Source organism: Filobasidium floriforme (genome assembly GCF_021052385.1).
Source record: "Filobasidium floriforme strain CBS 6241 chromosome Unknown HD553scaffold_12, whole genome shotgun sequence".
In the NCBI taxonomy this organism is placed as follows: Eukaryota; Fungi; Basidiomycota; class Tremellomycetes; order Filobasidiales; family Filobasidiaceae; genus Filobasidium; species Filobasidium floriforme.
Genome location: NW_025763633.1, coordinates 799,090 through 812,745, shown reverse-complemented (window position 1 = coordinate 812,745; position 13,656 = coordinate 799,090). Strand labels below are relative to the sequence as shown.

At 49.7% G+C, this 13,656-nt stretch overlaps 2 protein-coding genes across 2 annotated transcripts; both read right to left on the bottom strand.

Moving 5' to 3' along the window:
• Positions 1-3,292: 3,292 nt before the first annotated feature.
• Positions 3,293-5,172, bottom strand: HD553DRAFT_324360 (uncharacterized protein; the record flags this gene model as incomplete). The annotated part of the gene is made up of 4 exons (XM_046181476.1): positions 3,293-3,453; positions 3,497-3,907; positions 3,998-4,254; positions 4,577-5,172. The coding sequence occupies 4 exons, from the start codon at positions 5,170-5,172 to the stop codon at positions 3,293-3,295; spliced, it is 1,425 nt and encodes a 474-aa protein (XP_046036397.1).
• A 7,058-nt stretch (positions 5,173-12,230) lies between these two features.
• HD553DRAFT_312388 (uncharacterized protein) lies at positions 12,231-13,523 on the bottom strand. Its single transcript, XM_046180093.1, has 7 exons — positions 13,447-13,523; positions 13,301-13,381; positions 13,199-13,236; positions 12,900-13,107; positions 12,730-12,809; positions 12,445-12,535; positions 12,231-12,354 (listed from the first exon to the last, which is right to left on the bottom strand). The coding sequence occupies exons 1-7, from the start codon at positions 13,447-13,449 to the stop codon at positions 12,346-12,348; spliced, it is 510 nt and encodes a 169-aa protein (XP_046036396.1). The 5' UTR covers positions 13,450-13,523; the 3' UTR covers positions 12,231-12,345.
• Positions 13,524-13,656: the final 133 nt, after the last annotated feature.

Genomic DNA, 13,656 nt, shown 5'->3' with positions numbered 1-13,656 from the left:
ACAATGACTTGGTGGGCGATAAGACGAACTCCATGAACCACTCACTGGTCATCGAAATTGTTACGCACTGATAACCCATTGCTTGACTTGAACTCCAGCTTGAGGTATCAATCTATTATGCCGGTGTTACGTACCATCGCTGAATGCATTCACCGCATGGTCAAGATCAATACCGCACATGACATATCGAGCGGACAGGATAACACAGTGAGAAGACTCAAGGTGGTCACTAGTACCGGGATTCTTCTCTCTTGAAATAGATTTTGGAACGCACGATTGAGTATTACTGAAATATCAAGAGCGTATAACTTGACTGTAGAGTACAATCGAAAACGACATATATACAGGATTTCTCGTGACGGGGAACCATCAGCCAATCTGACGGTAGCATCGCCGGTGTCGACACTTCAGTTTACATGTCCGCCATGTGTGCAGGATCTGAAGCCATACCTCGCCAATTGCCGCCCGCTTCTCTGATGAGGTCAAAACTCGTACATTCCCCATCGTCTGGCATGCTGTTGGGTTTTGGTATCAGCTTGTGCTTCTTGATTACGCCACCGTTCACTAGGACCGAAATGGCAACCGCAAGTATCGGGACGTCTTCGGGCTGCGGGTCGGTCCAATATTTCAGGACACCTGTAGTCGTAGCGTTCCCAATGACATTGGACCGTACCAGGCTCAAGCTTTGGGCAACTGTTCATTTCCTCTTCCTCTTCATCTTGCTCATTGAACGGCTTGGTGGTGGCAATTTCAACCCAGCTGTTGATCTGAATTTCCTCCTCGTAAGTCGGATCCCCAACTTGCGAAGCTATCTTGTCGTACGCAGCGTCCAAGTCGGTGCTTGGATTGCAGGTATCGCTGAACATGTAGCTGATCGAGATCTTACCCCCATGCTTGGACTTGGGGTCGCGCTTCAGCTCGTGAAGACGCAAGTTCCCGGGATAACAGTCGACAGCGAAAGAGACCGTTAGCTCCTCAGTTTTTGCGTTTTCAGATGGAGCCACATTGCCACTCCCTTCCTGACTTGAGGATTCCGTATCATGATCGCTTTCACTCTTCTGGATGTTCCTTGACAAAGGGTAGATCAAAGTCACATTCACTTCCAGGCGTCAAGATCACTGGTGTAGGCCCTCACGCGAGAGCTGAAACAACGCGCGCGTCTCGGTGGATTCTGGAGAAGGCAAAACTCGAGATAACGGTTTCACCGAAGAGCAGACATACAATTGATGACTTCACCAGCAATTCTCGCCAGGCCGCTTTGGTTTCAATCTTAAATGTCAAGAAGTATCGGAACATCATGCTTGGTTCATATGCCTGCACGAGGTGAAGCATAATCTATGAAAGGAGGGCAGCACAGCTGGTGATGTGCTGATACCGACCATGTCATTACGATTTTCCTGAACCTATCATCTGTCCATGTCAGGTCTGCTCGAGACCTTTTCCTCGTGTAATAAGATGCTCCCCGATAAATATGGGATCCGTGCAGTTCAGGTACATGATAGCCATCGCGGTGGTGTTGTCGTAAAGACTCGTACTAATCCTCGTTTCCGGGCAAAAAAAGGCCATACGTTATACCAGAGACGGGGTGAGATACTCGGTAACACAACTTTCAAACTTGCCGTTATGAGCGGTAACAATTGTGTCTGCTCTGATCGCTGATATTGCTAGGTTGCGGAGGCGATTGCGCAACGCTCTGCACTATACAGGGTCCCATCGGATATATCTTCTCGCCTTACATAGCGCGAGTGTGTATAATCGCCGATTCCAGCTCGGGGTAGCCACTTCGAAGAGCCTCATTTCAGGAGCAGATCAGATGTGTATGAGCAGGCTCCTATCAGATGGTCTCACATCTCGATCGAAAAGCCTACGGGTATCGCTGTCGATGATCGAAACACATGCTGTACGGTTCATGGCACCATATACTGGGCAATGAAACTGGTCTCATACTTGTATATATCCTCGTAAGCTGGACAGCAGACACTAGGAATTCTAGTCCTCCGGATACACCAAGATACACACATATCCAATCTCATTCGTTCTAGTTATTAGGTACTGGCATAATTATTGAGGCATTCACTTCCACCGTCCAGACATTGCTGGCGTCGCCAACCACTTGTTGAGCGGTCAGTTTCATCCGCGACTGCTTGTTCTGGGGTGGCATCTCGAAGGCTTCTTTCTCTAGGTGATCCAGGACAGCGCAAAAAGCGGATACCTCAAGCTCATCAAGTTCAGCCCAGGCATGCGAGCCGGATCGATCGACGAAGTAGCGCAAATCCTTCAGTCTGTGTTTGTGATTGTCCAACTCATTGAGCAATAACCTCGTCAGTTCAGTCTTCACTTTCGTGACCTTCTTGCCCCGTCCGGGAACAGGCGATCCATCAGAAAACATCCATCCCAAGAGCTCTAAGTCGCATCGTAGTTTGGTGTAGGTGAACTGAAACCTCGCCACAATCTGCACCGAACCGGCAATTCCCGGCTCAGGTGTTCGATCGGATTGGGCGGAAGGTTCTCTCTCTCCTGTCATGTCGGCGTGGTCTAGGTTGTTAGAGGCAGTGGTCATAGTACCCTCTGATTTAGACCGAGTTCTCATGCTGTGGCGAGACGCATCGACGGATGACCCTCGGTTGGAGGGGTTATGCCCGCTTCTTCTGCTTGTCCTCCAGTGGCGCGTCGATGCTGATCCCCTGGACGATTTCGCAGTGCCGGTACTTCGAACAGAAACCATGATACGTTATCGTTTGTCAGTAAGGGGGAATATGAATGGGTCAAGATTAGAACGGTAATTGAACTAGGCAACGGAGGCGTTGACTAGTTTTGCAGACAGGGTGGGCGCCTATATACGTTCCGGATCTTGCGCTAGCATACATCGTAAGCGATAGTACACCAAGGGGTTGGATATCGCATTCTCCAAGCCTCCTTTCATGCCTATCGCATCACCTGACGAATCTACACAGCCTCCTTATCTGACGCTTCACGCGGTTTCATGACCATATTGGCGTGCTCTCGAGGGGTCGCGTGATCTCGTTCGCTCTCTAAGGCCTTTCTGGGAGATGGCGAATAAGGCCGTCAGCCAATCGATGCATATGCTTATCTTTGTACTATTGACCGATTCGTCGCAATGAGAGACCAGGACGTAGCAGTTGGCCTTCGATTGTCGATTTGTGCTGATTCTAGTAGATAACAACTGGACGTCGAAGGTGGGATAATCCCTATCTATACATCGACTTGATACGACTAAACTCGGCCAACGTACGGCACTATAGTCGTGAAGTAGCGGGTCATTCCAGGCTCTCTATGGGACGGCATCGCCCTCCCGGCCGCCAGAAGTAGACTTCGTCATATCGAGTCGAATCCTTGTAGAAGGTGTATCCGTCCAAGTGCCATCTTCCAGACGGTCGTCGAGACATATGAATATCGATGCGTCGGCCGAGTGCCATAGTTTTCCGAGGAAGCCTGTTCAAATTGATCAACATGGCTTTCATAGCATGTTCCTTACCCGAGATTTTCGGATCGTTTCTGGAGTAACGATCGAAGCAATAATCTCGATTGAGTTCATTTCGGAACGCTTCGACGTACGATTCGCCAGCAAATTTGGAAAGGCGGAGCTCATGTCTGGTTGGCTCGATTTGGCCTGGCCAGAAGACAAGCAATGCAGCGACTGCATCATCTCTTCCCTCAAGAGAGGGTTTACATTCATACATGAACAGTACTTGAAGTCCCTCCCGATCGGGCAATTCCGTTTCGACATGTGCTGGAGTGAAAGACCATCGGTTAATCGAGCTCTCGTCGTCGTTGTATTGTTCCGTAACTGTTTCTTGTACACTTAAAATCTTCTCGGAATCAATGATCGACGAGATCGAGGCTTGAATAAAGCTCGATGGACAACGATATGTCAATTGCGGATCGACTGTAAACATATCGAATCGGCTAGGAATCACAGTTGGTGCGTCGACCCTTCAAATCACTTAGCTTCACGGCAATCAGGCTTGTGTTCCACATGTCTCAAATAATATGACCTCAAGGATTTCTGAAAAGCTCATCGCCCTGACTATGTATCTCTCCACGGCAGAGACTGCTCCTCCTTTGTCAGCTTCTCGAAAGGTCACGTTCACTTCTACCGCATCCGTTGGCAGGAAAATCATTGGGGCAGATCTTGTGGAATTTTGCTCAAACCGAAGGCCAGGTAACGAGAGATATACGATATTTTGCAGATAGGCTGCTTCATAAGCGGAGGTATAGCGGCAGCGATCTGGCCTAGATAAGCCAAACACAATCAGAGTGTATTTACGGTTATCAACCCTGTCGAGATTCTATGGTGTTGACGTAGCAAGCGCAAGTCATCAAGCGCTAAATCGCCAAAGAGGCTAGGTTCGATTGAGGGATTGAATCAAGTGTATTGCTGTTGTGACTTGTCATATTCCGTCACTCCATCAAGTACAAGGGTACAATCAGTATGCTGCGGCTCGAAACGTATGGACGCGTCCCTGGCAACTAAAGTTTCATCTAGAATAGAAAGAAATTACGTTCGACAGTCTAGCTCATAGTAAGGTTTCCTTTGAGATCGTTCTCGAAATACCAAGCGAGACAGTTCCGTGGGGGCTCCTTCTTGATGTAAGGGTCTCCATTGAGGGCAACGTGTTCCCATCGGCATTTATCGCCTGCCTTAGCTGTGTCCTGAAGTCCTATCGATATCGAGGCTGCCTGTAGAAGCTGTTTCCAAGACACCGCTTTCAAAAAGACATCAATTGCCACCAACCAAGCCATACTTTCGTCCGTCTGTCTGTCTTCGCACATTTTCGTAGTGTCAAGGATCAAGCGGACGAAGAAAAGACACAGTTGACGCTTATCCACGCATTTCTTCTCGAATCGTTCTGACGTGAACCGTCGCTCTGTGCCGGTGATATGATCGCAGACGAGGCTGGTGGTGCGCAGACCTTGCTTGAAGGTGAAATGAGCCGTGTTGCCGGTAAGCCAGTATGTATATAGAGGCAACCTTATGATTCTTGTTCCCTCGAGCTCAGAGGGTTGAGTTGTGTCATGTCCTGGTGGTGATTCCGTTTCTCTCCTGGTCGACGCTGCCGTGTATACGGAACCATCCCAAAGCAAGGTTTCTACATCGTTTGACAAAGATGATGAATGGGTCCGAGTGAAGTAAGATGGGGGTGTCGACATCCTGTTGACTCTATCGCAGTGGTTCGCTTGGTGGAAGACCAGCGAGGAGATTGGAGGCGTGGCTAGTGTTCTCAATACCTTTCATTAGCACCGTCCTTATAGTACGAGCCATCAGCGATGGTGTTCGCACTCCTTTGTCCGATCTAACCAATCACACTCTTCGAGATATCCCACAGGTAGGTACCCCAAGGATTTCTTTTCTACGAGGATGTCGTCATAGTATTCCGAATGGCAGTGGATCAGTCAACAGTGATCAGTCGCGTTAAAGCGGGATGAACGGGATACAGTATCTAGCTTGTGTTGCGGACCCCTGAAGGGTCAGCGCTCGATCGGGTCTCAACTGTAGGACAGTTTACAAATGGTTTCACGCGCTCAGATTATCCCGGTGTCGAGCAGAGGTGTTCCGCTTGCCATGTAAGGCTACAAGGCCGTTCTAGCTGTGGCGTCGTTCTTGTCCAGTATGCAAGCGATGTGAAACTAGCTATTGTAGCGCGACGTAGCAGCATTTTGACACGGAACATGGCAGATGCATAGCATCACTTTTCTGCTGTGGTGTTCTAGTACTTCTTATAAGATACCCTTAGGCGCGAGCTACCAGCAAGGTAGTACTCGGGTCGAGGGGAGATATTGGCCAACATATGGTGCTACAGGTCAGTACTCGCGCCACCGGCCACCGAACGCGCTTGTGACCGCAAGCGATACGCGCGCTTCAATCTGCCCGGCCGATAATACTAAATCAGCAAATAAAAACTGGATAAGACATTGTCAAACGTTGTGGTTTTGAAGGCTAGCAGCTAAGAAGGCTTGTTGGTGTCATACGAAGAGCGAAGGGGAATAGGCAGTAAAAGTGTCGGTATAGACGCTGGGACGACCTGACGGTCAGTCTCGAGAGGCCCAAGAAGGGTATGCGACGGCGAAGATCAATTTTTACGTCGTCAACTCAACAATAGATTGTTCCCTAACTATACAATGGTGCTGTGGAAGCAAGGGCAGGAAAAAAAGACTAAGTGGATCAAGCTAATCGCTTCCGCTGTTCAGATCAGATCGGTATATGAATGACCCATTCTTCGTCAGGGGGATTACCCTGAGCCCTTAGCTCCCACTCAAATCCCGGAACACCACTGTCATGGTAGCTCAACAACCCTTCGATGTACGCGAGGGGCACCATTGGCCGGTGGCAGTAAATCTCGTACGCAATCTCTTTGAATAGCTTCTGCCAGTCCCCCAGGTCCTGACATTCTCTCTTAAAGGAAAGATCTTTCTGTTCAGTGACAGAGAACACGCCCTTGACCATATTGTTCTGTGGCTGATGGGCGACGTAGAGCGTGGCTTCTAAGCCTGTGGGAACTTTGAGTGTATCCCTCGACGTAGTGAACGTAGTTTCTGAGTAGGTGGTAGTACCGGCTGTAGAGACATCGGATTGAGAGTCACTCGACATTGCGGTAGTGAGTTGTGCACTAGTGAATAGTTGTTTTGAGAAAAGTGAAGAGGCGTGAGTTGTCGGATCCTAGACAGGCGCCTTCAACTACAACGGATCTTTGCCAGCTTTTTATCTCTTATATGCAAATGTGCCTTGATTGACATCATCCAAGTCACAGCGGAGTTTCCGGACCCGTCTCAAAGGAACTGCTTATAGACAAGGGAACTGCAAGTGATAAAGGAAGAAGTCACATGGCAAGACGAGGGCTGACAGTGAGTCAAGAGACCTTGAAGTGACAGAACACAACACGTAGCGAGGGACCGAAAGGACTGCCATTCCGAGGGGACAGATACAAAGGATTGAGCCCAGGCGCTATGTCGATACCTGTCTTCCTTAGATGCTGAAACAACATTGTGCAGTTATCTCAATGTTCAGTGACGGAGCTCCGAGAATCCCTTCTCTCATGTTTGCGGGTGCGGATGCGAAGATCCAGTCGATCAGTGGAAGGGGCGAGGTGTACGGTGTGCACGACCAAGTCTATCTTTCGCTGGTTGACTGCAGGGAGGAATCAATGGACGGACGCATGGCCATATCGATCTCGAACGCGCGCGGGACGAGACGCCATTACGTCAACTTGCGGCAGACCATCATCACCATGTTCCAAGCTACGAGACGTGTCATCATCACCAAACTCTTTACCTTGCCTGCACCAGCGCTTGACCTGGATGCGATTAGCAAGGCGGCGATAAAGTCTCGGGTACTATGTGAATACCTTGCAAGGCGTACTCTCCGGGTGTTTGAAGAAGAGTACTCTACATGTAAGCGACTTGCAGAGAGTCATTGAGCCAGGATGTGCTCGACTCCGAGCAAAAGCCAGATGACTCGATCAGTAGAGTACGTGAAAGCGTCAGGTCACACAGTAGCCACAGGAGAGTTCGAGGTGGCCCTATGAACGATTCGGGATGGTATATGGGTACCGTGGAATATGTGTAAGCTCGGAGCCAGATCAAACTTCGTTTGGGCCGGTTCTGCCATTGTATAGTATGTAACCCCTGAAGAGCCCAAAAAGGGAAGCGAACCCTGTGTGTAACTTCGTGAAGACTAATCAATAAGCTTCGATACCGAAGTAGATCCCTGATACATATTAAACCCACCATTCTTCGGCAGTACAGCCACTTCCACCTTCTCCTTGTCCGCCTCGATCATCCTTCTCGTTCAGAGAACTACCGAAAACAATACGTTTCAACTTAGTTTTCCTCACCATGGAAGACGTGTGATATGATGGATCATGGAAGACTTGACTCACGCTCGCCACGTGATGTATCCGAAAACCACTGCTTGTCTTCCAAGAGAGGGCACATCTTACAATACCTCGAGGATGAATGGCCAACAGCCGTCCTACGGATATGTAAGCTTCATAGCCTAGCTGAACAGCGAGTGATTTCGGCTGTTATCAGATCGCATAAGCACTTTCGGACAAGCAACAATATCAACATGGACATAGAATCTGTATCATCAAGCAATCCGTCATCGTCCCTGAATCGATGTTGACTACAGTACATTCACACATGCAACTTCTAGGGTACTAAGATCTTGTGTCCTTCCTAAGCCCCGGCGTAATAATTGAACGGCAGTGATCCCGTTTCGTGTTCAGTCCAAACCCCCTGCTCGGTTTTGAACCTCGCGAATCGGGGCCTTGCCCCAAGGTGGGGTAGTCCGCAGGCCTGCACCACTTGCAAGATCATGTCGTTCGTGATCCCCATTTCATCCGGAACGCAAAGCTTCAGAACGTAGGCGATGTTGCGCATCATTTGTTCGTCATCCTCCGATCCCTGTCGTGCTATGGACGCTTTCACGCCATTTCTAGGGCCATGAGTGAAGTAGAACTCAGTCTTGAATACCCCAACCTGAGAGTGTGAGAGTATGAGTGTAGCGGTAGGAAAGCCCTCAGTCATGGTTGGATGCGCTTCGAAAGAAGAACGCGCGGTCGATTGTATTTGGCTCCAAGTTTCCTGGCCTTCGAGTGAAAAGAGGCTGGAGGTGTCGGTAACGGTTCGGCCAGGCATGTTCGTGATGTGGTTCGGATCTAGGTTTGTATGAGAGTGAGGTGGTCGTGGGTACTTGCGTGACGCCGAGATTGTTCGATTCTTTGGTTTATTAGTCTGAACGCTGGCATTGGGACTTATCGTCTATCTTTATATAGGTTTGATCTTCTCCTAACCAATACGCGTTAGCGAGGCCAGTTTGGGGATACCTTCCATTGTCCTCAGCGGAACAGAAGCATTCACAAGGCTTCAGGTGGAGGACAAGGAGGCTACTAGCCAAGCTGATAAAGCCGGTCTATCGGCGCTCAAAGGAGGACATTCCGTGATATGCCGAACGAGCCGGACAGGACACGTCACCGCCTGTCAATTATCTTGGAAACTACACCATCACTATCAACTCCTTTGTATGCTTCTTCATCACAGCACCTGGTCACGTCGTATCCTGCCGTTGTCATGCGAACGTGACCAGCGAGATTACGATAGCCACGGTGCGAAATCCATTGTCTTCCGCGCTTCTCCTTACCAGCAATGATTCTTAACGGAACTAGGGTAGATTGCGTTATCTAAGTGTACTCGCAACGGCACGCGAACATGTCAACTCTCTCGGCCGTCGTATCAAGCCGAGTAACTCCCTGTGGAACTCTTGCGGGTCATTCACGCGATAGATATCGCTGTTTGGGGAAAGGACAGAGACCTCGAACGTTCTGGGGCACTCGATAAGAGACGCAGTGCCTCACCCTTCCCTCCCTCCTCCTTCTCCCCCTCCTTGTTGGTCCTTTCAAGGTTGTCGCGTCATCCGGCCGGCATCTGCCTTGTATACATTCTATTGCATCATGCTGATCGCGCGATGCCGACCGGTCGCGTTTCAGCTCGACCGGACCACGTGTTTCGCCAGGTTGAGAACACGCGCGATTACTACCGTATTGCATCATGGACTACGCGCAATTATTGCATCATGACCTGCTACATGTCGGCTCGAGCAGCTCAATCGTCGGGGTCTGTTTGAGACGGATACTAGCAAAGGGTCGCCTCGTGTGGCGTGCCGCCATAAAATTGCGTCGCTGCCTGCACATGTGGCATGGAACTTCTTAGGTAGACGTTCGATCTTCGAATTCCATTATTGCGCGTGTAAGGTGGGAGCATCGTCTGACGGACACTCAAGGCCAGGTCAAGGAGGGTGGTATCGATGATTTCAATGACGGCAGATGCGCTGTGTCTCAGTCGGCAATTACACTACTAAGCAAAAGGCTGGAAGGGTGGGCCGAGAACAAGTGATGACTACCGTGCATGCTACAATAGACGCCAAGGTCCCCCAGGAAGGTTGTCCAAGAAGCTTGTTAAGACCAACTCGTAGACAATCACTGTTCAGCTGAGTGTCCCCTCTGCTTACTATAGAGACCCTCGCATCCAATAGCGCAAGGCGACGTAGAGACTGGCTCTTCTATTTGACTAGTCATGTCGCAAGTAAGATGTTCCCTGACCTCATAAAGCTCTGTCAAATCCAATATTCAGCCAGGAATCCCGCTGATAGTGATGATGCCCAATACAATAGGGTTGGTAATCGGTTCTTACCGCGAGTTGCGTTGTCCAGGTCGAGAGTTTCGACTGCTGGCAGTTTGACTGTCGAGCCAACTTCGGTATGCGCAAGACTGGCATCATATAATGAGACTCAGACTATGTACGAAGCTTTAACTGCGCGGTAAAAGACCACGCCAAGCCCCACAAGGGGACAGGTTCACTTTCCCGGCTGATGACTGGCTTTCCATCGTGAGTACAGTACAGTAGTCATAACTTTAGCAACTGATCAGACTATAGCTAGACTACTGGTCGAAATGCGACCGCACACAAGCGGAAGAGACAATGTACTCGTAGACAGTGTGGAATCAAGAGGTAGAACTTCTACTCAACGACCTGTTAGATATAATCAGCATCAACGTGCAACGGAAATAAGGTATATCAGATCTACTCACGTAACGGCAGTATCTGCTTCGAGAGGCCCATCTACCGCGCGCGAAGTTGAATCAACCACACCCAAGAACTTCCAAGGTTCGGCCTCGGCATATACGACCCTGTTGAGATGTGCCACCTCAGCATGCTTCAGGTTTTCGAGAGGCTTGCCTCTGGCTCTGACAGTACAATCATATCCTGCTTCGATATTGTTTGCATGATATTCCATCATCTTTTTGATGGTGTCTTGAGGAACGGTCTCACATAGGACATAAAGATCCCAGCAGACTCGCTTCTGCTCGATTCGCCAGGTCTCTGTAGGTCCTGGCCAGGTCTCTGGAAGTCGATCTGCGTCTGTCCAGCCCGAAGATAGCCTCCAACATTCCCGGTCTCCACATCATGCCCCAGATAAAGGTCAGCGGTCAATAGCTCCGGACTTTCGACCGAGTCTCCATGAATTGTCGTGTCAAAAATAGTGTAGGTGGTGCCGTCGAACTGATAGGATGTAGATTGAAGCGTATGATTGCCGTTGGTGGAGGCGTAAGAAGACATCGTTGAATTGACGATTGAGCGGCGATATCTACCGTTTGTATGATAAGGAGGACTTGTGAGATTCGAAAGACCAGATATTGCTTGCCGGCAATAATAAATCGCAGGCCCTTCAGCTAGATATATATTGTTGGTAAGACTGGGGTGTGTGGCCACCGGACATTCTCGATGAAGCTCAAAGGAGTGCCCTGGCAACGGAGTCTTAACGAAAGAGTTGTTTCAAGGGGCAAAGGGCATCGAACGTTTGTCACAAGGTGATGATGGGTCACGTACGCCTGCGGGAGAAAGCGCCCAGAAGCTGGGGTGTCCGGACGGCTGCGAGCAGTTTTGGCATGAACTGGTTGAACATATGCTAGCGATGAAGAATTTGACTTCAAGGAAGTGGTACTGCAGCATGATAAGACTAGCGATTTGCCCCTAAGGTATCGGCGGATTCCTGCGTGTATATCGATCGTTTCTACCAGTCCGATTATTATCGAGTTATGCGTTTGAGGTGGTATCAAGCTCATTTCACTGTAGCGAGCGTTCCCGTACAAGCAGCTGGACGGGCTGATCTACCACCGCTGGGCGGTTGGCTCTGCCTTTGTTGTTTTCAGAAACGCTTGTCTCAACGCTAGAACGTTGAAAGAGCCTGAACGGGTCTTAGTCTGGGAAGAGGACCGAGTTCGGCAAAGCCTACCACTTGCTTCGACGGTGATGAATGAGACCTGAGAAACGGGTTACAACTCTGTAGAGCATGGCGAGCGGAGAGTATAGGGACGAGTCGACAAATCGAAGCTAAAGCCTTGTCTTTGCCTTGACTCGATACCACGAGGTACATGTCAGCGCAGGAACGGCCGCAAGGATGGTAATTGGAAGGCCGAACAATGCCAAGTGCACTCGATTGTCTTTCAAAACATCGTGTTATGGAGTATCTCGGAATTCGGAACAGCCTACCGATGATTGCGATGCAAGGCCATCGATCGACGTACCCGCACTTCGTTCGGACTTGTTGTGCTCTATCATATTCCGTTATCCCCTATGGATCGAAGCAGCGGACAAGTCCTGTATGTGCATCGGGCAATGGCCGCAGTCTCAGATGAAAAAGAGGAAATGGATAAGCCCCGCAATCATATTCATCTTTGGTACAAACCGTCAACATCGTATCATCATTAGTACAACCACCTTCCCCCCCTTCCAAACTATCCCCTCGCAAATGCCTTCAGCGTCTCCTCACGAGAACTATTTCCATAGTTACATTTCAGCGCTACTCATATAACTCTAGCATAGAAGGCGTAATCTGGCACGCGATAGAGTGGAATGAAGACTCACGGTAACGAGGTAACTCTCGGCTACGATACGAGCTCGGGCGTTCAGGGACAACTTCATCTCCGAGATCTCCTTGTCGACGTCTTCCATGAACCTGTTCGATTGGCGTTGTCGAAAGGTGTTGAGACAGGTCACCAGGACCAAGCGAGAGCAAGGAGGTGATGATAGGCAGAGAGGAGATGAAAGTCCGGGATAGGAAGATGGAGTCGAAATCAGTGTGAGAGTGAAAGGGTATGAGGTCAGAAAAGAGATGCAAGGTCGTGTTCAGTGAAAGCTTCAACGACGTACTGGATGATGAAATCGACGAGCTTGTGCTTCAACATCGTCTCCGAATGGAAGTTGGTGATCAAGAACGAGATATCATATCCCTACCAACCCATAACAAACCCACGACCAAGTGCGTGCACAATCAGTACCTCTTTCTCATCCTTCTCATACGGGCGCAGTCTAGGACTCACCGGAATAGCCTTCCTCCTCAAAATGACGAACCCCTCCGCTCGCATGGTCATGAACCTAGTAAACTTCTTGCACAAGATCCTCTCGATCTCATCGGCCTGTTTGATGCAGATGGACAGCCGGATCGAGTTGATAGACGGTTCGATGAGGACGCGTTCGGATTCGTTACGCGAGATGAGGAGGGGTTGGAGGAGGGTTTCTTGCGAGTTGCTGTGAGGTATGAAGAAGATATCACATTGTTTCGTAAGCCTCTGAGACAAGTGAGTCAGTTGAGAAGACGGGACAGGAGAAGCGGACATACCCAGCCTCGACTTCCGGGTAATTATGCCTCTCAACGACCTGCGATCATGACCACCTTCCATCAGCCCCGTCACCAGTCTGGACGTGCTTCCAATCTGCCTACCTGAGATGAGAAGTTTTCCAGCGTAAGAGCCGCTGTCAGAGTACTCCGAACGGCATTGAGGTAAGGTCGAAGCGTGTTTGACTATATAGAGGTGTAAACACGCGATGAGCTCGCGATCGAGAAGTTGTGCCCGGCGGGAGACGTACCATTTTGTGGGTAGCAATATACAAGGCCTGTCTGCTAGCTTGGGGCTGGGTACTTCACGCTGTCACAGGAATTCGAGAGATAGAAGCTGCCAACATCAGACGAGCAGATGCAGTCATCCGGACCCTCGTACCCTCGTCATCACCGACGTCGCTGGACGTGGGCTATCTCATCACGTGACTCAGTTTACGTCAATGCCGGCAATAATCACG

What these genes read in the sequence shown, in the direction of transcription:
- HD553DRAFT_312388 (XM_046180093.1), bottom strand. An exon ending in TGGAAAACTTCTCATCTCAG is followed by an intron (nt 13,237 to 13,300) that starts GTAGGCAGATTG and finishes TCATGATCGCAG; the next exon opens with GTCGTTGAGAGGCATAATTA. An exon ending in TGAGGAGGAAGGCTATTCCG is followed by an intron (nt 12,810 to 12,899) that starts GTGAGTCCTAGA and finishes ATGGGTTGGTAG; the next exon opens with GGATATGATATCTCGTTCTT.